Source organism: Amblyomma mixtum, chromosome 6 (assembly GCF_055824585.1).
Source record: "Amblyomma mixtum isolate Tamu chromosome 6, ASM5582458v1, whole genome shotgun sequence".
Taxonomy (NCBI): Eukaryota; Metazoa; Arthropoda; class Arachnida; order Ixodida; family Ixodidae; genus Amblyomma; species Amblyomma mixtum.
Genome location: NC_143017.1, coordinates 81,697,871 through 81,724,565, shown reverse-complemented (window position 1 = coordinate 81,724,565; position 26,695 = coordinate 81,697,871). Strand labels below are relative to the sequence as shown.

At 47.4% G+C, this 26,695-nt stretch overlaps 1 protein-coding gene and 2 non-coding genes across 3 annotated transcripts in view; 1 reads left to right on the top strand and 2 right to left on the bottom strand.

Moving 5' to 3' along the window:
• Nucleotides 1-1,854: 1,854 nt before the first annotated feature.
• Nucleotides 1,855-26,695, top strand: part of LOC149339532 (angiotensin-converting enzyme-like) — a 92,515-nt gene continuing 67,674 nt past the window's right edge. Inside the window, exons 1-8 of the mRNA XM_089550505.1 lie at nt 1,855-1,918; nt 3,358-3,640; nt 4,312-4,511; nt 6,562-6,741; nt 10,968-11,229; nt 12,086-12,279; nt 15,441-15,636; nt 16,029-16,127. Coding sequence (XP_089406631.1) covers nt 1,855-1,918; nt 3,358-3,640; nt 4,312-4,511; nt 6,562-6,741; nt 10,968-11,229; nt 12,086-12,279; nt 15,441-15,636; nt 16,029-16,127 — 1,478 coding nt within the window. The remainder of the gene's footprint in view (nt 1,919-3,357; nt 3,641-4,311; nt 4,512-6,561; nt 6,742-10,967; nt 11,230-12,085; nt 12,280-15,440; nt 15,637-16,028; nt 16,128-26,695) is intronic.
• Nucleotides 23,778-23,849, bottom strand: TRNAT-CGU (transfer RNA threonine (anticodon CGU)). Its single transcript has one exon. It is a non-coding gene; the product is annotated as a tRNA-Thr (tRNA).
• Nucleotides 25,550-25,621, bottom strand: TRNAT-UGU (transfer RNA threonine (anticodon UGU)). Its single transcript has one exon. It is a non-coding gene; the product is annotated as a tRNA-Thr (tRNA).

Here is a 26,695-nt window from a genome sequence, read left to right as displayed (position 1 = left end):
GAAATCAGAGCAAATATTTTCTTTGAAACCCGGCAAGCAGAGGAAGGAACAAGTCATCTAAAGGCTGTTGATGGGGGCAGGCTATTCTGAGGTATCTTTCGTACGTCAACTCTGGCACACTTGCGTTCGCGTGTCAGCTTGAGCGTGTGCTTAGCGAGCGTGGAGCGCTAGTGCGCATGTGCGTGCGTGTGTGGCTGGTGGGAAGAGGCCTAGAAAGCCCCACTGCGCGTGCGCGGAGGCCGCTCTGCAGTACTCGGCGATTTTCGGGCTACGGCAATCTGCGGTTCAGGGACGGCGAGCTACACAAGCAGCGAGAGCTCTTCGAACACGGTAATGACTTTGAACATGAGGTCGGGCATGATCATAATGCGTCTCTTTTTGTTTTGTTTCTTGCATGGAATGATATATGTACATATTGTTGTCCTTGGCATACGGATTATTTAATACATCTTCGTTAGATGTAAGTTATTCCATGTCAGAGTCCTAAGTCGCTCTGTCGGCACTTCGAATCCAATAACATCATGTGCTAATCAACAAAAAAGACCATTGCATGTTAAGCAAACCTGAGAAGTTGAGAATGACTGCCTACTCCGGCGGTCAGGTATGAGAGCCATAAGCGAAGAAATAGTGAATGTTTCAGTTCTATGGTCTATGGTTCTGCCGTAAGCCGGAAGCCAACATAAAAGGCAGCTTGTCACTCTTTCTGTCGTTACGGACACGCCAACCATGCCGAAGAGTGCGTCGGAGTTTTCCGAAGGGATTACTCTAGCTGTTGTCAGGTGGTAACAGGGACTGCTTCTTGCTCCCTTACATTGATTTCTAAGTCACTCACCGTCGGGAGTGTTGCCTCAAAGGCACGTCCTCTCAGGTCGTCGCTACGTTCGCGTCCTTTGTGGCACCGCCTTTGATGTGTTCGCAGCCATCGTGTTTGCTCTTGTAGCCTGTCGCGCGTGCTCATGGAAAGCGCTGTCACAGTGACAGAGCGCTTCGCTATGTTGTGTTTCACAAGCTTCTTGAAGTCTCGCTTTGTGGTTTATTGTCAGTTGTGTAAAACTGATATTCCGAATAAGATTCATCTTTGGTAATATTTTGCGCCTTCGTGATAGCACACTTTAGAAATTTGATCATTATGTTACTCTTTGTATTGAAACAAAGCCCGCGCTTGAGCAGACGGTCATTAAGGCATCAACTAGTGTTGCTTGTCTTTTTCGGATGCGAACTGAAGACTGTGCTGCTGTTTGTGTCAGCAGAACAGAAGATAAACCAATGAACTCAGGTTCAGAAAAATATATGACTGCACTAGCTGCGTGCAAGACAATGCGTAGCATTGTAACCTAAACTGACAGTTAACCCGAAAGAGTTTGCAGCCTTCTTTTTTGAGTATGCATGTATTATGTACGCCACCGCTGTTCAGGTTTAAATACAAACTACTCTTTGGGTCAGAGTTTTTCATTTATATTAAATGAACACAAATCATCTCCTAGTTTTAGTTCAAAGAAGCTGATTACATTTTTTTTTCACAATCAGCTGAGACATCCTTTCTGTGTGTTATTTTTTTCTTCGTTTGCGCCACTGATGTATTCCTCGTATGTTATCTGTCGTTGAAAATGTTGGTGCCTACGACTGTGTTGTTCTCGTGTTTCATTTCATTGTTTTGTCTGTTCTTGCTATGCAATGTAATGATTTGCTGGGCCTTCGCCAATATGTCTGGTCATATAGCATTTCGCGCAGAAGACCAAGCAGTTCCAGAAAATAAAACCTGGTTTATCTCAGATATCAGTTGTGACTAAGAATAATGTTTAATACGAGCAAATTTTTTTTTTTCAGAGTGGCTCTATATTCCCGCAAGTGGCGATGTTATTTCCTGCACTGACATTCGTAGCATGGCTTACAACAGTGAGTGCATACTGGAACACAGGTAAGCAAAATATTCCTCCGTAATAATTAAGTGTAATGAAAAGAAATGTTCTTCATGCCCATCATCTTTGCAATGCCTTGACATTTTAGGTAACGGCTGATTGTTATTAGCCATATATGTTTATTGAAACAAAGAACACACAGATGCCTAACTTTGGTTTTATGGACGAAATTGGCTGCTGTGGCTGCTTTGGAATACATAGTTACTATTATGATTGCCTGCATTGTGGATTGAAGCAATCATTGGTCTTTTTGCCGGTAGCGACTCATTTACCGTGATGATGATTGCTCATTCAGTGCCTGAATACTACCCCAGAAGGAAAGAAAAGTGAATTCTGATGTGAAAAAGAAAGAATGAGCTGTAGGCGCTCAGAACTATGATACTTTAACTCTTTAAAGGCGCAAACTGTGTCCGTGTGTCTCTCTACACACAAACGGTCAAATTGCACTCAGAATGGCTCTATAATTTGAATGACATCACTTTAGAGCCGTTTCGAGCAATAGATCTGTACAAAAGAGAGTACACATTTCGTAAAAATATCTCTTATGTGGTACCTATCCCTACCTTAGTCTTATCTACGTAAAGTTTTGTGAGGCAGTTTATCGGCGAAAAAGGCTCAAAAGCTGAACAATTTTCCAAATTTTGTTTGTCTAGCCCGCATGGGCTGCCTCAAACTGTACACTCACGCTTGTAAAACCCTACAGAACACTAGGGAGATATATTATCGAAAATAAAAACATGCTGAATGGTTTGTTTGATAGTTCACGACTACTACTCAGCACGCAAAAATATGGTACAGTCTTTGTCATAAGTTTAGAGCCCAGGGGGTTCACTTCTAAGCTTTATATTGGGATTCCAGGTGCATTCATGGAAGTCCTACCTATTGCAGGAGGCAGTACCCGAAATCTTCTCATGTCCAGAAAATTTGGAGCACTAGAGATCCATTAAGAACGACACAGTGTGGCTCAAAAGAAAACGCCCCTGGGCTCCAAACTTTTGACAAAGGCTGTACGTAGGTGTACCGTTGTCCGTTTGCGTACATCTGAAGCAAAGGGGACAACATTTCTCCCGCTGTCGTACAAAGGAATAAAGATACTGTATATAGATGTTTCGAAACATTATATTCTCTAAGCCCTTTCAGTTGAGAATGCGAACATTAATATGAGGAAATCAGGTGAGTACCGAGCCACGGAGCGAATCGACCGACCCAGTACCGATAACATTGTGATTGGGGCAAATCTCCGTGGAGTTCTGACAGTAAAAACTCACTCCCTTATCGTTGGAGCCATTCCCACAGGAGGCATTCCAACATGGACTAGAGGCATTCCCACAGCTAGTTAGTGCATGAGGGCGGCCTTGGCCGCCTCACATGTGGAGCAGTGCGGGTGGGTCAAGGTAGGGTTGCAGGGAAAACTGAACATTGATATTTCTTCACACAGAACCCACGTGCTCGGCGGAAGAGAAACTGGCCGCCTTCGAGGACGAGTACCGGGAGATGACGAACCGCCTTCAGAAGGCCGACTGGAATTTCGCCACGAACATGACCTCCGAGAGCAAGGCGGAGCGCGACAACTTTCAGCCGCTTTACAACGTTTGGATGACTTCCTGGAAGAAGTGGGCCAGGGCTTTCACGGACATCGAGGGAACGTGTCCGGAGTCTTCCATGCATCTTATCGGCATGATGAAGAGCGGCATTGTCATGCAGGATCCTCACAGTGCGAAGTAAGAAAGCCTTCCTTATAAATCTTTTCGTGGCCGCATACCGAGCCCGTGTGCTTTCAGTATGATTGAGTGACCTACGGTGTTTGCAAGGTTTGCGGCGCCGTGGGAAGCGGTTATCGCCATGAATAAACTGACAACACGCAGCGGATGTCCTCAGATGAAAAGATTCAACTCAAACAGCTGGCACTAGCAAAAATAAAAAAATATAAAAACTTTTTTTTTTTAATTTTGCCTCTACTCTCGCGGTGCCAAAGAGAAGTGATTTAAACCTTCAATGAAAAAGTGCACTGAGATAAGCTTTGGGCTTTTCTGTTAACCGGTCTAGGGCGGGAGATATTCCTTCTTAAAACCTTTCTCGGTGATTACGGTGCAATAAATTTTTTTCCTTAAGGTTTGCGGCTAGGAGCGGAAATATCAGACGAAGGCTAAACAGCTACAGGACAGGAAAGCACCTGGCTTGTTCTGTTTCAGCCTCACGCTTCGCGTAACATTGCAGGCTCATCTTCAAAAACTTAATATACACCGCTTTGTCAAACAATGCAAGTTGCTGAGACGACTTTCCTTATACAACCTCCGATGTATGAGAGAAGTCGTGGCAAGAGCAGATGATGTGAAACATATCTAGTGGAAGCGTATTAATGAATCGATTACTTGTTATTTCCCTGTTACAGGAAAGTATCCCAACTCCGAACATCTATGATCTCTTACTCTGCCAGCAAGAACAACAAGGAATTGGAAAGCTACATGGCTCAAGCCACTGATCCTATCGAGTTGAAGTCTCGCTGGCTCCGTTGGGCACAGTGGCAAAACACATCGGTAGATTGCTTCAAAGCGCTGGTATCCATGCTGAATGAAGCTGCCGTTACCAATGGTAAGTATTAGAGTCATACAGAAAACATAACTTCGCGATTATATCACCTAATATAACGTCTCTGCGCATAACAATGAACGTCAGACAGTGAAGAAGTGGCTAAATGCGGATCTGTTGAAGCTTAGTTTTGGTTGCAAAGCCTGTATCAAGTAAGGACACTTTTGCAGCTCATTAGGGAGGGAGTACGTTCAACGGTCACCTACAGGGTCTGTTCTGAAAGTAGTAGGACTCATTTTTTTTAATAACATTTATTCATGAGAGTAGTAAAAACGATTAGAATTTTTCAAAGTAGCACCCTTCCGCACCTACACGCTGCTGCTAATGAGTTTTTCAGTTTTCGTACGTCTCCAGGAACGCCTGGACCGGAATGCTGTTAAGCTCCCTCGTGACGGCCTGTGGAACCGCCTGTACCGATCCGTGATGTTTCCCCTTGAGCGTCGATTTTATTTTCGGGAATAGAAAAATTCTGTCGGGGCCAAGTCGGGGCTGTAGGGGGGCTGAGGCAGTGTTGCCGCCTTGTGCTGGGCAAAAAATCGGGGTCCTCATTCACATGATGAAGAAGATCATGGCAGATCGCTTTCCGGTTGGCCTTTTGCTCCTCTGACAACACTCCCGGCACCAACTTTGCGCACACTTTCCTCATGGCTAAGTTTTCTGTCACGATCTCAAAAACTTGGGTTTGAGGAATGCTCAAGTCATCAGCAATCATTCTGATACTCATCCTACAATAACAGTTCAGTAAATGTTTCACTCGCTACACATTTTCGTTGGCGTCCGGAGCGGTCGTCGTTTTTCACTCTTTCTTTACCTTCTCAGAGCAGCTTGCGCCACTCAAAAAACACCCGGTCTACCCATGGCAGCGTCACCGTAGGCCTCCTTAATCATTTCGTGCGTCTCTTTGCCCATTTTACCAAGATTTTCACAAAATTTGATCGCGTATCGCAGATCCGGTAAACGCTCCATGATTCTGCGTGACGAGACGTTTCGACAGGGGTTCACAATATATGCGGCCTGCTCTCTTCAGTGGCCGAGAGCCGACTGGCGATTTTCCCCAGCATTCCCAATATCCCCATTCAACGATCCTGCACGCGCAGACCGCCTCTCGTCCGCCCATTCGCCCAGGAAAAAACCAGCCCTACTACTTTCAGAACAGACCCTGTATGCATGTGCGCAGCAGTACTAAAATTTGCAAATTGTATATTGGATGCAGCGAGAAAGCACAGAGTTTAAAATGACCGCTATCACTGCGTGGAAAGGAAGTCCTACCACTATGATTTTTTTTTTTCCCCTAAGCTTTACTTATCTCTGTAGTGCTGTTTTTATTCCTTCCGCGTGCGCGCATCCACTCCCAAGTATGAAGGGCTCAAACGCCGCTTCAAACACAGGGCTGAATCATTTCTCAGGATAGTGCCTCGGGATGCTTAAGTTACATCTGTTGTGAAGCTAAAATCTTTTTTTAGCTTTCTAAAAACCTGCTTCATCTCAGAAAGTGTATAACTCTTCTGCTCGTATTTCTTCATTCTGTACGTTAGCTGCCACCCGGACATTTTGACCACAAAATTTGTTCGTGTCTGCCGTTCCCTCGTCTATACTTGCTGCTAGGGGACTGAATTGATGCTGGATTAGATTTGTTGGATAATTTCCCTCCATTGCCTCCTTCCCTCCCCCCTTCCCCTTCCTTGTTTTTGTTCCGCAACAACGAATAAAGCCAGCGTCGTTAAATTTTCTAGAAGCGTTTAGTCCTGAAGCACACATCGTAGCATCAGAAAGAAAACCTTTTTTTGCACTTTATCGGGGAAAACCTCGCTTTTTAATGCAGTGCGATGGGAGGATACATGCTGGTTTATTTTTCAGAAATCAATCAATCAATCAATCAATCAATCAATCAATCAATCAATCAATCAATCAATCAATCAATCAATCAATCAATCAATCAATCAATCAATCAATCAATCAATCAATCAATCAATCAATCAATCAATCAATCAATCAAAGTGGCGCTGGGCCTCCGCCCATCTCTTGCTTTGGGCCAACGGCTCATGTCGCACAGGCTACCACCATTATGCCGAGAGCTGGAACGAAGGCCTGGACGTAGAGCGGGAGAGCGCTCGCCTCTGGGAGCAGGTCCAGCCGCTCTACCTAGAGCTGCATGCTTACGTACGCGGGGCACTGCGACGACGCTATGGGCAGGCGTTTCAACCTCACGAACCGATTCCCGTTCATCTTTTGGGTAAGTGCTCTTTCTCTGATATACTGCTGGCACCTTCTTGTTGTGCTGCCTTTTCGTCTCGAGCTGTCTTTGGTACAGCCATGAAATTCCGCCGTGGCAGCATCAACGATGGAACGGCGTGGCTGCTTAAGCCCCGGCTACACCTTCGCGTCTTTCATGTACTCGCCTTCATCCTCGCGCTGTAATTTATCCGTTTCATCGCACTTCCACCTAATAAGCTGTGTGAAATAGATTCGCACGCACGCACGCACGCACGCACGCACGCACGCACGCACGCACGCACGCACGCACGCACGCACGCACGCACGCTTGTTCGCTCTCTCGCTCGCTCGCTCACTCACTCATATTAGCGTAATTTAGATTACTCTTACTGTGGTCGTGCCGCAGAAGCATCACTGACAAGTACCGGCGCGCGTCAAAATGTCGCCGTAGCGAATCGCACATTTGGCCCACGCTTACTTTACGATCTCTTTATAATCGTAAAATCGACACCCCTTATTGTAGGCACGCTATGCGGTAGCGAAAACTCCTCATGAATTACAAAGTTGTATTGCTTTGATATATGGGTCATTAGCGCGGCATGATAAAGAATCGTCAATGCGAAAGAGATCATCGGTACGGCAGTGTACTCCATAGGCAAGACCGGAGAAGTTGTGCGCAAAATGAGACAGGCATGATGTCGTCAGTGCGCAGAAAAGATGGGCGAAAACTGCAAAGAAATATGGTCACTGTTGTAACACCAACCAGCGTTATCGCGGTCGTAAAAGGTGGCATAGACTTTAGATTTCCATCACCGCATTCCAACAAAGAATTGAAGTGTGCATCAATCTCCTAGCCTTCTAATCTCATTTAAAGCCAACCAAGCACTTACGCTCATCTCTAGAGAATGCATTTTATCATGCCTCCTTCTCTGGCAGTCGTACTGGCCAGGCACGCTCTTCAGTATCCTAATCTGCTGGCTTCGCGGCGTTTGCAGATTTCTGAGATGCTAGTTAAAGCCCCCGATTGACCTAGAGTGACGAGGGCACGTATGTAATTACGGCTGAGCTTCCGGACATATGCTCCAACGAAGTGAAACTACACAAAGCTATCGGACCAAAAAACGCATTTGTTTCACCTTCATTGTTTGTTCAGTGTAGTCGTTCACGCGCATTTTGTTATTTATTCCTTTGTTTTGCTAGCCACAGATGGCGCCAGTAAGTCGCCAGAGGAATTCTGAAATGCTTCTCGTATGTTAGAACGATGCGTGACCGGCTGGTACTTTTGCTCCTGAACTACGGAGCCATCGTGGTGGGCGGACGCCGCAGGCGCGTAGTGAAGGAAGGAATGGAGAAGGAAGTGAAAGGAGATAAACAGAAAGAAGTACCGTAGTGGAGGGCTCCTGATATCCGGCCACCTGGGGTTTATTAACGTGCACTGACATCGCGCAGTGGACGGAGGTTTTATTCAATTCGCTTCCATCGAAACACGGCCGCCGCGGCCTTGTTTGAACTCGGGTACTCTGGCTGAGCAGCCGAGCGCTGTAACCACTAAGCCACTGTGGAGGGTACTGACTGATCAGGCGAACGCTCTAACCACTGGGCCACATCAGTGGGTGTGAGGGCAGGAATGATTGCGCTATTGAAAGGGGAGGATGAAGACCCACGACTTCACCGGTCGCTTTAGAACGGGCTTTAAACTTGAGGAAGCTGTCATTTCGCACTAAGATTCCACTGTGCTGTGAGCAGGTTTTCGAACCGTGTATGATCAAAAGACTTTCGCCGTTTTGCTCGAGTGGAATTCTCTACCCTTGGGAGCGTCGCTTTACAAGGTCGCAGGGACGCCATTAATTTCACATCGTGACCCGGTTCCCACAAATATCTTGAGTATCGGCGCTGGTGGCAGCGCGGTTTAACCTAGGCACCGACCTCGTCTTGCACAGCCGCGATCGCAAAGGTACGATGGGAAGCTGATAACTCTTAGCCGTTCAAAAGACACAGTAATCTTCAGCATAAGCCAGCACGATAACCCATTAAGCGTTTGTTACTGACCACCGTTCAGGGACAGGTCATGATGAAAGGTAGCACGAAGAGAACAAGGACCAAAGGAAGAGGCAAGACACAACACGAGCGCCTCTTCCTTTGGTGCTTGTTATTTTCGCGCTACCTTTTACTATGGATCAAATTCAACTTTGCCCGACTTTCCACCTTACTACGACTTGCGGTGTTATTTCCTCCACCCCCTCAGTATCATGACAGTTCACTTCCCGTTTCTTCTGGGGCGACTACAGTTAACGCCACAAAGGCTGGCCCCTTCTCTCGGTACCTAACAGCACGCAGTCAAATGAATTTAAGCAATCATCGGACCCAATCCGAACCCCGTTTTTCGTCTATTCACATCGTATTAAGCCGTACTGGGGAGTGTGTGTGTGTGTGTGTGTGTGTGGGGGGGGGGTGATAGAACGGTATCAGTCTTATAACAAAATCTTGCCCTTAGTACGTAACAAGTGCCACATGACATATAACAAATGCTTACCCGCATTTACCTTTATTAGACCACAGACACCTTCATGGAACGACATAAGAGGGGATAAAAAACAACCTTTTCAGAAAGCCCTAGTAGTCGCCTCACATGAAGTTTTTCCTTTCCTTCTTTTATGTGAGAAGTTCAAAATGCTAGCACAAAAGAGGGATGGTTTAAAAACGGTTTGCTGAGCCTTGAAACCAAATACATTCTCCTAGTATGATAAATGCAGTACAGCATGCCGAAGCTTACGTGGACTATGAGAAGCGCCGTAGTTTCCTTCCGATCGCTTGGAGTTCTTTAACGTGCACAGATATCGTGCAGCGGAGGCGTATGCTTCCACTTTCATATGGCTTTGATCGAAATTCCGGAGACGCATTTGTGAGAGGATCTACTTGTTTAGACTCTTTAAAATTTTTTTAATGCGTCTCTGACAATATAACTATGAATATATCGCGTTTCAAAAGGCCGTAAGCAATTAACCTCGACGAACAATTGACACCTATTAACATTGACTGAACCTGAGGTGGTAGAAATTTCCGGAGCCCTTCACTACGGCGCCCCTCATAGCCTGAGTTGCTTCTGGACGTTAAACCCCAATAAACCAATAAACCAAACTAACTATTGACAGGATATGCAAAGGGGGTGAGTTATCGATGCAGTGCTATTTATTACACGTACTATCAGCAAGAAATGAAACGCGAACAAGGCTACTGAACCACGCACTTCAAAATAAGCAGCTCTTAGCCAGGGGAAGCTGTATACTAGATCCTGCTTTATTCATTTTGAAGGCACGAAGACTCTTCTTTAGAAGTGTTATTCAACCGCGCTTGTATTTCCAATACAGGAGCTAATACGTTGGTGTTTTTGTGTTGCCACCTACGTTTTCTTGTTCGCGTTTCATTCGTTGCTGATAGTACATGACTTACCTGACGACGCTAGCTCCCCGTCGATGTCAGTTGCCAGACTGGGTAACTTACGAAGCCATCTACACGAAACGGCATCGCATACATGTCCGTTAATCTATATATGCCCCCACTGGCGGACCTCAATATGGCGCCAGTTTTCCCGACTACATTCGCACCAAAATTGTGAGCAACCGTTCGTTGTACACCGTTGCAGGTGGTGTCATACGATTTCTCGTTGCATTTAGCATGCTCTCTTAGTAAGGTTGGAAACAAGCTCACGACAGGTACTCGAACCGAGTGTCCGGGTGTTTCACTCGGGCCTTTCTGTATTCAGCGTTTTTAGAATTAACGTCCGGAGGCGCATCTTAGTTTCATTTCTCAGTGTGCAACCTGCGTCGTGGTCGAACGTTCACGATGACACACTAACGCTTCCGCCTTTCAGGCACGTAAGGAGTTTTAAGCGTCCTCTAAATTTTTTCTTGGAAGCGGCGTACTTAGCCAGGAGATGTGTCATGAAGGGGAGGCACTTTGCAATCAAGAAAGAGTACAGCGTAAGAATAATTTGAGTTGTCGGGGTGCATCTGTACGTGCGGGAAGGGTGGCGTGGACGCGCGGGCGTGCGTGTGTAGGTATGTGCGCCTGACAGGAAGTTGCTTATAGATAGTGCATCTGCGTAAACTGCGGATCTCGCATTGAAAACTTACAGTGCAAGTCGAACATATTTGGTCTCATTGCTGTCGCAGCACAAATGTAAGGAAACGGTTGCCAAGGCTATGCGCCTCTGTGACAGCAATACGACCCGCTCTCCACAACCAGGCAATCCTTTCGGCGAGAACTGGAGAAACCTGGAAGACTTGGTCTTGCCGCCCAGTCTTGGGAGTCCCGCTGAGCGCCGGCAGAGAAGGCATGGCACGGACACCGACAGCGTTAGAAAAGCAGAGGCACATTACGTGGCCCTGGGTTTTCCGCCAATGCCGCCGCTTTTCTGGAGGAATTCCGTCTTCGAAAGGCCCGACAACTACACCGCTATGGACTGCCACGCTACGGCTTACGATTTTGGCGACGGCAGTGACTTCAGGTAATAGATTTTTTCCCCCTTTCTTTTTCTCTGCCTTTCTCACGACCGTATTTCAACACAGTGATATTTTTCACGTGCGAGAACATTGGCCGTGAACATAGTGCTACAGTTCGGAAATTCCTTCTTTTGCACTCACACCCAGCAATTTCGGACAAAAACATTTTTGGGCGGGAAACCGCTCATGAACACATTTTTTCCCCTTAATGTATGATTTCACTATAACAATAATTATCCACAGATAACCCGATGGCAGTCATGTATTTTTTTTTTTTCATCGTTTTTGCGGTCGTCAAAAGTGTCCCCCATTGGTTTTCTAAGGTTAACTGTTCGATGCGATAGATGGAAACGCTTTAAAAGAAAGATTTTTCTACATATAAGAAGTTTAAAACATTACTTTCAATATTTACACAACAGTATCTTACAATTTTTCATTTTCAAAATTTTTGTCCCAGAATGTTGGACATGTCATCGCTCAGAAATGAACTGAAAAAGCGAAGTACTACAGCGCATTCTACATCCGACACGGAGTGGTAAGACAGGTCTGGGAATCAGTTCTCTTATATTGGATAAGAAAATTACATGGTACTACTTTCGTTCCACAAACAATTATGAAAAGCAAAGTTGCTGAAAGGTCACCGAATAGAAAAAGAACGGTTTCCAGCTATTTCACGGGGGGTTCTATGGAGAGAAAGTATTCGTAGCCACCGTATAGCGAGCAACCTAACGCGCTGCACGTATATTATGAAGCCCACAAAAGGAAGCTTTATCGTGCTGTGCCGTGCGACCGCGCGTCTATTAATGTCCTGCAAAGATCGCACGCACCGTGTCATTCTTTTCTTTCTCGTCGGCAACAAAGGATAAAGGCGTGCCTGGCTGGCTCTGAGACGGACCAAGAGACCGCGTTTCATGAAATGGGTCACGTGCAGTACTTCATGGCGTACCGACATCAGCGGTCATTGTTCAGGACGGCGCCCTTGGCGGCCCTGCACGAAGCGCTCGGGGAAGCCTTCGGCCACGCGGCGACCTGCAAGGCCGCACAGGCGTCTGATGGTAAGTTAGCCTTGCGCTGTCGTTACCGCGTTTTTTTTTCTGGTGAACTGTAACGTAACTTTGTCTTCGCCTAACGTGATGTCTCTTTTATCTTAGTCTATATTTGCGACGTCCCCTCAAGCAATGTTAAAGCCAGGCAAGTGGAAAAACCAGCGGAAAGGACGCGTTCACAAGCAGGAGAAGTGCACAGGACAACACTGGAAACACAAATGAAATATTCTTTACTTGGTTAATCGCCAACAACAGAAGAGGGCGCACATACGCGAGAGCAACCACTAACGCTATCAATCATGCAATTATCTGTCGCTCAATCAATTTTGTTCTTGTTGTTTTGATAGTGTTTGTGGTTGCTTTCGCGCATGTGCGCTCTCTTCTTCTGTTGGCGGTTCACCAATTAAAGAATATTTCAGTTGTGTTTCCAGCGTTGTCCTGTGTACTTCCCCTGCTTGTGAACGCGTCCTTTCTGCTGGTTTTTCCACTTGCCATGCCCCAACTGGCCCAACAAGCTACGCTTCTTCAATACAATGGTAAAGCCGCTCACTGCGCCCGCTTTGGGTAACTGACTTGATCCGTTTTATGCTACCAAGCATGATGGTGCCGAGCAACAGTAATAAAGTTTTCTTCATGTATTCCACTTTTTTGTTTATCCTTTCAAGCCTTTCTCCCTTTGTCTGTCCTCTCATAGTGCCTGCAGTTTTCACTAGACGTGGTTAATTGAAAGAGAGAAAATCTGTGGAAGCTGCTGCGCTTTGTGTTAGTGCAATAACCCCCGCCCCCTTCCTCGAAAGCTCTTTGCGGTTCAACAACGAAAGGATTAGTTAAGTGTGTCGGCAGCAATACGTGCGACCACCGCCAACCACTCGCTGCGGTAGTTCAGCGGTAAAAACGTTGAGCAGTCGAACAGAAGGTTGCAGGATTGAATTCCAGCCACGTCAGTCACTATTTTTATGAGGGAAAAGTTAAAGGTACCCGTCTGTTGGGAGATTTCAGTTCACAGTGCACGATGAAAATTTCCAAATCGTCGAAATCAGTCCAGAGCCATCCATAGCGGCCTTGCCCCTTAGCAGACTTGCTGCAGCTTTGGGATGTCCATCCACACATGCCATACCATAATTGCCGGCCAAAGAAAAACGATCAAAATAAGAAAGGTAAGTAGAGAAAACAGCACTTTTTGCCTTTTACATGAGTAATGAAGAGAGAGGATCAGCTGGTCAGTGTCCCCCCCCCCCCCCCCCCCCTAATTTCATTACAGCACAGCAGAGAACATCCAGTAAATGCCATATCTGGGCACCCTATTCAGTTGTCAGCTGCTGAATGTGGCAGTATTCGGTTAAGACGCACCATATGCCAACGGCGGCCGTTACCCTCAGAGAATGTACTACATGCAGCAATAGCGGTAAATAAAAGAATTAAGGCAATAATAACCGATCGTCGACTGTGTATTAAAGTCAATTCTCGCGAGTTTGAACTCGAAGGGGCCAGAAATTTTGTCGAATTAGGCAGCGTTTGAACGCAAAGGAGCATTATTAATGCTTCTGATGTTTACGGGATCGAACTATCGGTTCAAGTAAACTGGAAGTTCGAATGGAGTGAATTTGAATGAGACAAAAAAAAAAAGTCTTTACAGATCTCAAACCTTTTTAAATACGATTATGCATATGAATACTTTAAGCATATCTCTCCTAAATGGAAAGAAACCGAATGCGTTCGACTCGAATAATAAACCTCTGGCTCATTTGCCTTGTGCCGCTTCAAATTTTAAACATCATGCTCTGCCGGACAGCACGCAGGCGTCCGCTTTGCGATGTAGCTGAGAAAACGCCACAGCCTGCCATATCTCCCTAGCTAAGATATCGACAGTTCTTGGTAACCGTACTTTAAATACTCTGCTATAAGCCGTGTGGAGATGCAAGTTAGCGGGCCTCATCGTAGACAGGGGTGCCCTACATATGCTGCGTGCCACGCGTATTAGCTTGCTTTATCCGTCGACAGTTGCTTTTGCTTCCAACCCAGCTTAACCTAACTTGAGTAGGAATCCAAGGATATCCAAGCCACGACCGTACAGCCAATCACAGGTGAGATCTTCACGGAATGCGTTACACGGAGAACGACGTTGGGGGAAATTTTTCGTTACGTGAGAGCTCGCGGCAATGCCACACAGGTAGGGAGCCAGGAGAATTCGCATATCGAGTGTCGTCGGTTGCTTGTCTGGCTGAAAACCATGCAGCACTGGGGAGACTGGATCTGGCGTGAATCAGTCGGAAGATGAATTTTATAAGTGGTGTTTTACAACGCTAAATACGTTACATGTTAGGCGGACCATAGCCGGAAAGTTGGCCTGACAGGACAGCCGGCACGACGACATTCGAAGCGCACACCAATGCCGAAAGGCCCTCAAGTGCAATCCAGTCAAGCAATATAGGCTCTCATGGGTTAATCCCAACTTCAGCTTGTCCAACGTTGCACCTATATTACGATAAAGGGTGCAGACGTGCGCGTTCATACCTTCAACCACGCAACCCTACCTCGTAAGTCGGCGCCCCCTCTGATCTGAAATCAGGAAGTCTACCGGCGCTCCGAGTAAGCGCATTACGCGGTTGTGTCGGTCGCCTTATCGACGCGATAAGCCCGAAATTTGTACTCGAGGCCGTAAAGGCGAACACTTCCGTCTCCGTGGTCACGCCTACGCGACTTTCTTTCGCCTCTGCCTGAGTTGCGATCCTCCGTTTCAGCGACGCTTATCGCGTTCGCTTATGCCGTCGGGACCACGTGGTTGTTATACATCTGGTCCTGGGCCACCGGGAAGGCTAGCCTTCAGTCTAGCAGAAGAGACGAGACTGCAAGAGGACGTTAATCCGCGCGTATACGATAACAAGCAAAGCTGTGAGTTAGGAGGCGAGTTGGAAACGGATAACATTGTTCCTGGGACCCCACAAATTTTCTCCCGAGCGGCTTTTTCTTTGATCGAGTTCCGAATGTATCTTCGCCCTCTTAATCTTTCATCACCAACCTTCGTGAAAAGGGAAAAACGCATTTGCAGTCGAATAAATGCGGAGTGTTGCGTTATTCGGTTTTTACACGAACTGTTCTTTGGCAGATACTTTGTTTCAAGAAATTCTTTATTCGTCACTAGAAGAAAATGCTACTGCTGATTTTTGTAGGCTTTCCAGTGCATCTAGGCATAGGACCCAAGAATCTTGAGCCCTCCGGCCGCAACGTGGTGGCACGTCTTCTGCGGGAGGCATTATTCAAAATCGTACCATTGCCCTGGATTCTCTCCGTGGAGAGATGGCGCTACGAGGTGTTTCTAGGCCGGATCCCTGCCGAGAACCTGGCCTCTTCGCTATGGGACTACCGGTATGCCCTACCAGGCCTTCATTGCTATGCACCGAGCTGAGGTCGAGAGTTCGCGCATGAATTAATGTGATCGTGCATAAACCGCTATGGAAGAAACAGTACAGACAAGCAAAGCCGAGGGAGAACTAAGAGCCCCGAATCTAACGAATATGATAATTCTAATCGCATTTCAAGGTTGCACAACCATCTTAAGGTAACATGCCCTAGAGAGAATGTCATTGCATGGATGCTTGCAAAAATTAAAAAAAATAGAAAATAGTAACATCCTTGTTGCGATGCGTATACTTTCAAAGGGTAGTCAGCACATCTTTACTGATCAAAAACCATGCGGTGAATCAAGCTTATTTAATCATGCTTATGTAATTGTCCGTTCCTTTTTTATCCTCTCAAAGAGAAAAATACCAAGGCGTGAAGCCGCCTACACAGGAGGCGAGGAGATACTTCGACGTTGGAGGAAAACACCACGTGTCCCACTTCATACCCTACTTCAGGTCAGAGCGCCTTCACCTTTTGCCGCGATCTATTGAAAGAAGGGCAAGGAACCCGAGAAGTGTGTGTGTATGTACAGCCCACGTATGGGGAAACCAAAATTACTGCTGTTTGTTTATAGCACCGTATTATGAGAGTACACGCGAATTTTACAAAACTACAGTGATGGCCATGGCTACGCCTGGTGGCATTGATATCGCTGGTAAGACTTGTTTTTCGCTTACGTACGTGCGGTTATCGTTCCTCACCCGAGATTGGGCACCATCGGCTATCTAACGCATGTCTTTTAGCGACTCTGTTTTTTTTTCTGTTAATATTCGCTTAAAGCTTTACACCCCCAAGGAAACCGGGAAAAAATGGAATGATGATTGATTTCAAAAATCCAAAATGCTCAACTCCGAACCATTGGTTCATAAGGCCAGCACTCTGCTACTCCGGCAACCCTTTACGTCCAGGTTGGCAATAATAAAAAATAATTTCAGAACATAAATCTATAAACAGTAGAACTGTATTTAGCCACATTTGTAATGTATGCTCCCGAGGTGTGGCATAAGAAGACAGGCAAAGCATGCTACTTCCTGAATTGTGTTCCCAATTCTTTGAATGATGTGGTCGGGTTAACATTTTGTCGACATCCAGATTGCAGAGGACAGTCACGAATTCGATGGATAGGGAAAAACTCGCACTCTGTACTATGTGCAGGACACTCTTGATGAAATTGTCCCGCACATGGCTTGTATTAATGTCGGCGTGTTTTACTTGCATCGCAGCTTTTCAAAAGTTTCACCGGCTCAGGAGAATTATTATGCGGTAAGTTATTGCTTAATAGCCAACTGGCCGAAAACGAATTACATGCAGATCAGTTGGTAGCTCTTTTATTTTGATTATTCGAAGGTGAGGACGAAATATTAAGACCCCCCCCCCCCAAAAAAAAAAAAAAAAACAATGAAAACTGGTTCCAGAGTGTCTAGCATCTTGCAGAGGAGGAAGTCTATCGTCAATAACACAATAGCAGCTCTTGTTCGGCTGCCATACACCTTCCTCTCATTCGAATTTTACGTACAGGAACTTTACAGTTTAGAGAGCGGGGCAAAGGGGCAGGTAACATGGTGCGAATAAGGTTCATATTATATATTTCTGTAGGGACAGCAGATAGAGATCTCATACGAAATATTGGAAGCTGTATATCTTATGAACTGTTGGAAAAGTTACACGCACTCTCACTTCAGTACCAGGTCGAAAAAGTAATCACTATGGTCAGGAAGATCAAGAAACTAGGATGCAATGTAATGTGTCGGTAAATGAGCGGGGCAAAGGCCACCGCTTTTGAGCGGCCGGAACAAATTTGTGTGGTTCATTATTTCCTGCGTGGAGGACTAAACGAAGCAAGGTGTTGTGAATCTTTGGTACACTGACACGCTCCGTTAACAAGAAATCACGACGTACCATAGTCTTGGCTTTAGAGGAACACTACACAAACTGCCTCGCAAAAACGTAAAGCTCTGTCCTGCCAACCTCCCACTTTTCGCATCCCAAGGTATGTTTGCTCCATCCAGTTGGCCGCGATGATGTACTTACATCGCACGCAAACGGTGACCACTCTATTAAGCCCACGACCGGTGACCCTTTGATGGATCCCTGGTCACATGGGCATCCCCGGCAATGAGCTGACTCACCAGCTTGCCTGCGAAACTATACACCGGGCGCCGGGGATCCCATGGATGAGCCCACCGACGGAGCAGGTGGTCAGGGCTTACAGACACACTGTCGACGAATACTACACGCAGCAAAAATTGGACTTAGCTGATTTACCACCACCACACTCATCCTTATCGATCCGTGAAGCTCGCATTCTTCACCGAATACAATTTAATCTCCTACGTACACCAGCCAAACTTTATCTGTACCGGCGCACTTCCACACCTCAGTGCCCAAACTGTCCACACACATATGTAGACATAGAACACTGCCTTACACAGTGCCACGAAACCTTCCAGTCCCCCGCCTACCCTCTCGCGCCACCCCCACCGTGGCCCATCTGGCTTGCCTCCCGGGACCTGAACCTGCAACGCGCCCTCGTCTCCTTGGCCAAGGACCTATTGAACGCCTATCATAAAGGCTGTTAATAAAAAGTGTCACACCACCACCGCCACCATTAAAGCGAAATATTCTGGCGCAAGGCCATCCTGCCCGCGAAGAAAGCTCCAGTTTTTTCTCACTTGATTATGAAGACAACTTAACGTTTGCCTTGTTTTTTTACAACCGTAACAGCTTTGGGTACAATATCCTAATCCAAACACATGAAAGAAAGTCTCTCCGCATAAACTAGGACTCTCACGTGCGTCGTACGAAGCCTAGAGTTCGTTACGTTATGATTGTGTAGCAGATGTTTGCACCGTGGTTCGACGTAGGCTAAAAATAGTGGTGAGATGAGGCAATCGTTCCTCATAGACGAGCGCACTCGGGGTGCACTTTATCCAGGAAAGCGTGGCTCCTCCCCCTCCCCGCCTTGTCTACTTAAATGGCGCCATTTGACGAAAGTGTAGAAGCGGCAAAATGAGCATATTTTTTCTTCCCCGCAACCCGCCTCGATGGCTCAGCGGTTAGAGAGCTCGGCTAACCGGCCGCGGCGGACTCGTTTCGATGGAGGCGAAACACAAAAGGCACCTGTGTGCTCTGCAATAGCAGTGCACGTTAAATATCCCCAGGTGGTCGAAATTATCCCGGAGACCTCCACTGCGGTACCTATTTCTCTTTTTCTTCTTTCATTCTCACCTTCCTTCTCTTTCCGTGCTGTTTGGCTGTCCGCTGAGAAGTGAGGCACTTACTCTGCCGTTAACTTCCTCAAATCCAATTCTCTTTTTTTTTCCCCCGGAAGATACTACTGAGCTCTAGCGGCGTTCCCTACAGCAGCCCCCATAGGAGCAGACATTAGGGAAGAGCGCGCGTGCGCCCCTAGCTGTGTCGTGGCTTTGGAGTCGTGCTTTGGACTTGCATTAATGACACGCATAAACGCAGTGCACTTGTTCTGGTTAGGAAATCTCGAATGTTCGAGTATAGAAAAAAATTACATCAAGCACCATCCGTTTGTTTTACTTCCTAAGACGTTCTATACTGCACGCTTTCCTCACAAAGGCACCAAGAAAATTTTATAGCGCTTATGTATACAAAATACTTGCTGCGAGACAAATGGGGCTATATTCATGAAGTCATCGGGAATTCTAACTGTACATATCGTCAGTGGAGAAGTGAGAGTAAGCTATGTGAATATTTCATTCGAATCCTAAAAATGGCAACTATCCACCAGCACATGATTCACATGTGGGTTTTGCATGTATGTCAGGGGAAGAAGCATTACACAGCGCAATACGCAGCTGAGTAAGTATCCAGCTTAATTTTTATTCGCCAGTATTTGCAAGAGTAGCAAAAGTTTGTCCGTTGCGCGTTTACTTATTGTTTATTTCCATCCGGTGTGCCACATAGAAGGCTACTAAAGTACTATCGACTACAGCACTGTACGGGATCGGGACGGAAAATGTGCTATTTCGCCGCGCGTAGCACGGGCCCGGGCTTGAAGATGCGGTCCCATACATAGGGAAGTTGTGGACAGCTAATTCATTATTGCAATTCGGAGTACGCTTGGAGCGTTCTAGCCGACGTATGCAAGAGATCCATAGTGCTGGCTGAGAAAAAAAAAAAAATTACTCAACGCCTATTTACTTATGTTCAGTGTTTGGTATATATGTACTTTCTTCACGCAAAAAATTACGCACAATGTTTTTTTTTTTTTTTTTCTGGGGAGGGGATGGGGGCGCATTAGTCCGAAACGTTTTCGGAATGGAACGTCCGCGCAACGCAGAAAGTTGCCGCACCAGCGACAGCTGTGCCAGATAAAAGTTTCAAGTGCCGCGAGAACTTTTCCCAAGCAAATGTCATCCTCAGCACAAGAACCTCCTGTGCAAATAAGTTCGAATTACGCGAATACTCAGTGCGCCAGCTCAGCGAAACGCAGCTGCGGCCGGCCTCCCACTCCAGCATAGCTTTCATTGTGAGACGAGCAGGTAGAAGGCGCCACTTGTCCAATAAAAACATCGCCCACGAGAAAACGGTCTGAAATGGCACACATTACAGCATCCCCCTTCAAAGCAGGCTTCAAGGAAGAGCGCGGGCATGTCACTGTCTCATGACTCTGGATTTCTACTTTATCGAATTATTGGCATATCAATGCTCACCTAGGTAAAAGAGAAAAAAAAAATTTTTTTCAGATACTTGAGCTGCCATTGAGGATCAAACTCATGACAGCTGGTTTACAAGACCCGCATTGTGCTACTGATTATTTAGTGCGAAGGCACTACTTCACTAACAAAGTCTAAGAACCCGAGGTATGTGTGAAGCCTCAACCTTTGACAGAGCGCCTGCGGTGGAGGCCTTGCGCAGCTCCTCCGTCAAAGCGCAAAACCGGCAACCCCTCCCCCTCACCGCGCACGGCTGCCGATAGCGGCTCCCTGTACAGGGCGAACTGGCACCCCCCTCCCAGCGCGGGGCTGCTGATAGCGGGTGACGATAAAATCTCGCATGCGGTTACCTTTAAGGTGGTGTTGCCTCAAATGCTTTCGCACGTCCTGCTCAGTTTAGTTACGTTAAAACCGTAACAATTTTTTTCTTCATTCCCTAACTTTGCAAAAGCACAACACGGCACAAAAAACAAAAGCACGAACGCAACGCTCCTATACATTGATATAATCTGCCCGTTAGGGCTCGGATTCGTCGCAATAAATTCAGAGCAATCAAATGCTCCACCCTTGACGACAACTCAGGAATATCACCAATAACTTTCACAATATCAACGAACCAGTGCATAGTTTCACAAAATAAATAATTGCAGCTCGTATTTCAGGATCCCAGTAATAACCTGCCATTCTAGAGCGTCAAGTACTGCGGAGGCTTGATAAAATCAGACGGTACGCCATGCTGATTGCAGGAGGGTAGATGCCGGATTCTATTGGGGTGAGGTGTAAATTATTTCTTGATTTTCCTTTTTAGTATATCTAAAAAAATACCTGTTCTCAACAGTGAAGGAAAACATGATCATTTGCTTCTGGATGTTTGCAGAGTAGGCAGCGGGATACGCAAAAGACGAAGTAATCCCCTTACCTGTAATATCTTCACTGACAGCGTTCAAAAGTGGAATTTGAAAAAGGAAGCTCCAGCCAATGACGGCACTAGCGTTTTCATTACCTATTTTAACACTTTTTCAGCCCGGGCCTTCATTGTACAATGCTTTGTGCATGGGCTTCGGCAGAACAACTTGGCACAAATCCTTGTCCATCCTTTTGTTTCACAATATATATGTGTACATTTGAAAACCTTGATGCAAAAAACAAAAAGGCCTCCTGAGAAACTTTTGCCGTCCATATTAAATCTGGCGGCCTGCGAACGAGCTTTACATAGGACACGGTGACCAAACACGGATCGCTTGCATCAAGAAGGAACAAAAATATATTCACAGTCGCACAGTCGCACGCACGCACGCACGCACGCACGCACGCACGCACACGCACACACACACACACACACACACACACACACACACACACACACACACACACACACACACACACACACACACACACACACACACACACACACACACACACACACACACACACACACACACACACACACACACACACACACACACACACACACACACACACACACACACACACACACACACAAAAGAAAGTGCCCCAGGCCTGCTCCACCGTCCTTAACATTTCTAAATAAATTTCTCCGGCTGCATATGTCACATTTCTCAGGCAACAAAGTAATCTAACATCCGTTGTAGCTTCTGTATGTTCAACCTAGAACGATGTAACACTTACATCAGATTTCATTGCCTGCTAATGAAGAACAGGTTGCAGACAGCAGATCTAGCGAAAATCGATAAGGATACCCCTTTGCACCTATCTGCCTTTTCACATCCGTCATTTGTATGCGTTCTCAAATGTGAATCGCTGTCGCGATAGCAATATAGGGGAATGCCCAGGTACCTGGTTGGGGTCGTAACCCACGATACGTTTGCAAACATACCAGGCGGCGGTTGCAATCCACCGTGCCATAGCACCCGCGGACTAGGACCAGTTCACTCGACAGCCTGTCGTTTTGAGGAATTTCCTGACACAATCAGCAGCCTCGGTTACATCCCCCAGATCAACGTTCGAGATCGCGCCAGCGTCCGCATATGCCACCAGCTTGAGAAAGCGCTGCCACTGAGCCATAGCGGCGCTTGTTACACGCGGCCCTTCGGAGCGGGCATTAGGGAAGCGCTCCTGACTCCCGCTGCGTCGTGTCTATGGATTTCTATCTCGTCGTATTATTGGTATATTCATGCTTACCTAACTAAAGAGAAAAGATTGGCAGTGGCTTATCTCTGCCTGGATATACTAGCGTAAAGCGACGGTTATGCTTGGACAACCTGGGGATCGGAAGAATTTCAATTTTCCAGACTTCTGCGCCGTTTGGCAGCGGCTGGACTCTCCTTAGCTTCCATGCCGAGCGCGACCGTCTTTTCTCCGCCACGCGCATTATATACACGCGGCACACTCTCCTCGCGCATGCGCAGTAGCGCGCGGTGCAACTGTCGTAAAGGCCCATCTCCATGAGCGCATCCGAGGCGCACGAGCGCAGCGCCTACGCGTACCAGCGTACGCCAGAGCCGGCCTGCGCATGCGCGACGCTCAGACGCGAGCTGGCGCTGGCGCTTGGCAAATATCTCTCCATGTCAGATAATCGCGCCTCGCTCGCGCCGGCGCCTGAAGTGGCCGCTGGTTTGCGGTCGGTGTAACCAATCAGAGAACGCAGTTCTCTCCGCAACCGGTACGGCCCTTCGCGCCGTTTGCTTCGCCGAGCCGAGCTGAACGCGGTAGCAGCGACAGGCCACCTAGTTGTATATGTTGTCCGACGCTTGTCGCGGTGCGGCGCTGGGCGCGTAAAGGCCCATCTGCATGGACACATCCGAGGCGCACCAGCGCAGCGCTTACGCGCCCAGCGCCGCACCGCGACAAGCGTCAGAAAACATATGCAACTCGATGGCCTGTCGCTGCTACCGCGCTCAGCTCGGCTCGGCGAAGCAAACGGCGCGAAGGGCCGTACCGGATGCCGAGAGAACTGCGTTCTCTGATTGGTTACACCGACCGCAAACCAGCGAGCCACTTCCGGCGCCGGCGTGAGCGAGGCGCGCGCGAGGCGCGAACATCTGCCATGGACAGATATTTGACAAGCGTCAGCGCCAGCTCGCGTCTGCGCGTCGCGCATGCGCAGACCGGCTCCGGCGTACGCTGGTACGCGTAGGTGCTGCGCTGGTGCGCCTCGGATGTGTCCATGGAGATGGGCCTTAAGAGCTGCGCTGGTGCGCCTCGGATGTGTCCATGGAGATGGGCCTTAAGAGCATGCCGGCGGCGGTGGCGGCGAGGAGCGCGCACCCGTTGTGGCGAGGAGGCGACGCACCTGCGCCTCTCGTGACGTCACGCGGCTCTCGCGCATGCGCATAACGGGCGGCGCACACTCACGCGAAACTCGGCCCTGACCCTCGTACTGTAGCTTTACGCTACAAAAAATTCCTTCAGAAGCATCAGCCGCCAGTGAGGATCAGCCGCCAGTGAGGATCGAACTCACGACCGCTGGTTTACGAGACCAGCGCTCTGCCACTGAGCTATAGCGGCGCTTGTTACAGGCGGCCCTTCGGAACGGTATTAGGGAAGCGCTCGCGCCTCCCGCTGCGTCGTGTCGATGAATTTCGATCTCGTCGCATTAATTGGTATATTCATGCTAACCAAATTGAAGAAAAAAATTGGCTGTGGCTTAGCTTGGTTAAGCCTGGAAGATTGCGAAAGCAATAACTCAGCAATAGGTTCAGCTGGTTCATCTAGGTTCAGCTGGTTGGTTCAGCTCTTCTCTCTATTGCGGCGTTTCTTCAGCACAGCGTTTTCTTCTGTTGAGATTGTGTAGTCCCATACTATTCGTAGATTCTTCACCCATTGAAGTACCTTCGGCATTAAGAGTGTCCATGAAACTTGTCTCCAAACTGGCTATCTACAAAGTTTCGCTATCGTTAACACCACTCATTAAACTTGGCCCTGCACTTGTAGATGCACCCGCATCAAGCGATGTTGACCGGCGTGATCGCCAGGCTGCTGCATACGCACGTTGTTTAGCTAGCCGCTCTTCCCGTTCTTCGTCTGTTTCTTCGGCGCGGCGCCGTCACTTGGCCGCAGCAGATCGTTCCAGCCTCGCCTTGTACACATCATCCGATATAGCGCACTGAGAGGAGCGCAGCTGCAGCCTCCCCAATATTGGTAATATTCTATCAAGAATATTGGTATATTCTTGCTTACCTAACATAAGAAAAAAATGGCTGAGGCTTAGCTAAGGTTAAGCCTAGTCAGATGCGAAGGATATTGATGGCTAGGCTTGGTAATACATGGCTTTCCTTGGTTGACGTTCATCCCGCTCTTCATCGGTCTCTGTGGAACGCTGAAGTTTTCGCTTTTCGTTCAAATCAGCTCTGCTTCTAGGCGGCATCCCAACACCTGGCCGCCTCGTAAGTGCCCAGAGAGCGAGGCAAGCTCAGCTTTATACCGCTGCTGTAGCGTCACGTGGTCAGCTGCAGCGCCTCTGATGTGGAGCCTCCACCGCCGCGGCCGACCGCGTGAGCCGGCAGCCCATCTCTCCTCTGCTGTGACGTCATGTTGTCACGTGGTGTCACGTGGTCACGCTAAAGGTCAATGGTAGCTCCACCGCCGCGCTCGACGGGCTGTAGTGTAGCTCTAGTAATATGCTTCGCATAAAAAATCCCTTGAGAGACATCAGCCGCCAGTGAGGATCGAACTCACGACCGCTGGTTTACAAGACCAGCGCTCTGCCACTGAGCTATTTTTTTTCTTTATTGCATTTTCACAACGGGTACAAAGAAGTAAAACATGTCAGCACAACACTTGCACTGTTAAATTTTTTTCAGTTCAACCAAGTCATCCAACACATTTAACCAAGTTGGCTGATCAGACAGTGCCTGATACACTTCCCTCAGACGTATGGCACCTTCAATGAAATGCTCGCGTGGAGATCTCACAACTACTTATGCATGGTTGAATTGTGTCCTTGTTTTCCATAAACTATGGAGGCCAAGGAGCATAATAGTGTACTAAGGGATGTCTTGTTTTCCTACCGGTAAGAAAGTGATGCCATGCGGGGGTAGCGGTAAATCTTTCTTTAAGGTTCCTTGTTACACGCGGCCCTTCGGAGCGGGCATTAGGGAAACGCTCGCGCCTCCCGCTGCGTAGTGTCGATGGATTTCTATCTCGTCGCATTAATTGGTATATTCTTGCTTACCTAACATAAGAAAAAAAATCCCTTGAGAGACATCAGCCGCCAGTGAGGATCGAACTGACGACCGCTGGTTTACAAGACCAGCGCTCTGCCACTGAGCTATAGCGGCGCTTGTTACATGCGGCCCTTCGGAGCGGGCATTAGGGAAGCGCTCGCGCCTCCCGCTGCGTAGTGTCGATGGATTTCTATCTACTCGCATTAATTGGTATATTCTTGCTTACCTAACATAAGAAAAAAAAATCCCTTGAGAGACATCAGCCGCCAGTGAGGATCGAACTCACGACCGCTGGTTTACAAGACCAGCGCTCTGCCACTGAGCTATTCGGTTTTCAAATGAGTACTTATATTCTGTTTCGCGCAAAAATCTGTACAGGGATTTGATATCGATGCTCTTCCCGCGCCCACTGTACCGTTCCGTTTAGTTCGGGCTCATGGGTCATGATGTTTTAAAGCGAGTGCGTAAAATGCTAATTTCTCCTTCCACAAAAACATTTTTCTACAAATTACACACTGAAACTCTACCTGTCAAGAGGTGGCTCGATAGGAAAAACATTTTTGTGTCTTCTGTAAACTGTCGCTTGTGCAATGTGCCTGAAACAGTTGAACATTGTTTTATAGACTGCAAAGACGCGATTTTGTTTTGGGATGTGTTGCAGAGGACGCTACAGAAAGATTTTCTTCTAAATTCTATACAGTGTGCGCTACCTTGTTGTTTCCCAACCTGACTCGAACCCCTATGATATGATTCGTCTGATTGGACTTCATAGCCTTTGCAAAACGCGCATGCAAGACCGCAACGTTGAATCTGTTGTTTCGCCAAGAATTCACTTCAGCCGAACGTTGCTACAGGTAACTGACATTTACGAAAAATTGGACTTTGTATCGGATTGGTTTCCTCTCCCGTTGCGCTGTATATCCTTGCCGGCCTTTTAGTTATAATATGTTACTAGTATGTCTCTGCCACGTAGCGCCTACCAAGGTGCTCTGTAAATAGTTGTTTTTTTTTGGGTGTGTGTGTATACACACACACTTATGTATATATGTGCTTTTTATACAAAACCATGTAAATAAATACCATGCTACAGCGGCGCTTGTTACACGCGGCCCTTCGGAGCAGGCATTAGGGAAGCGCTCGCTCCTCCCGCTGCGTAGTGTCGATGGATTTCTATCTCGTCGCATTAAG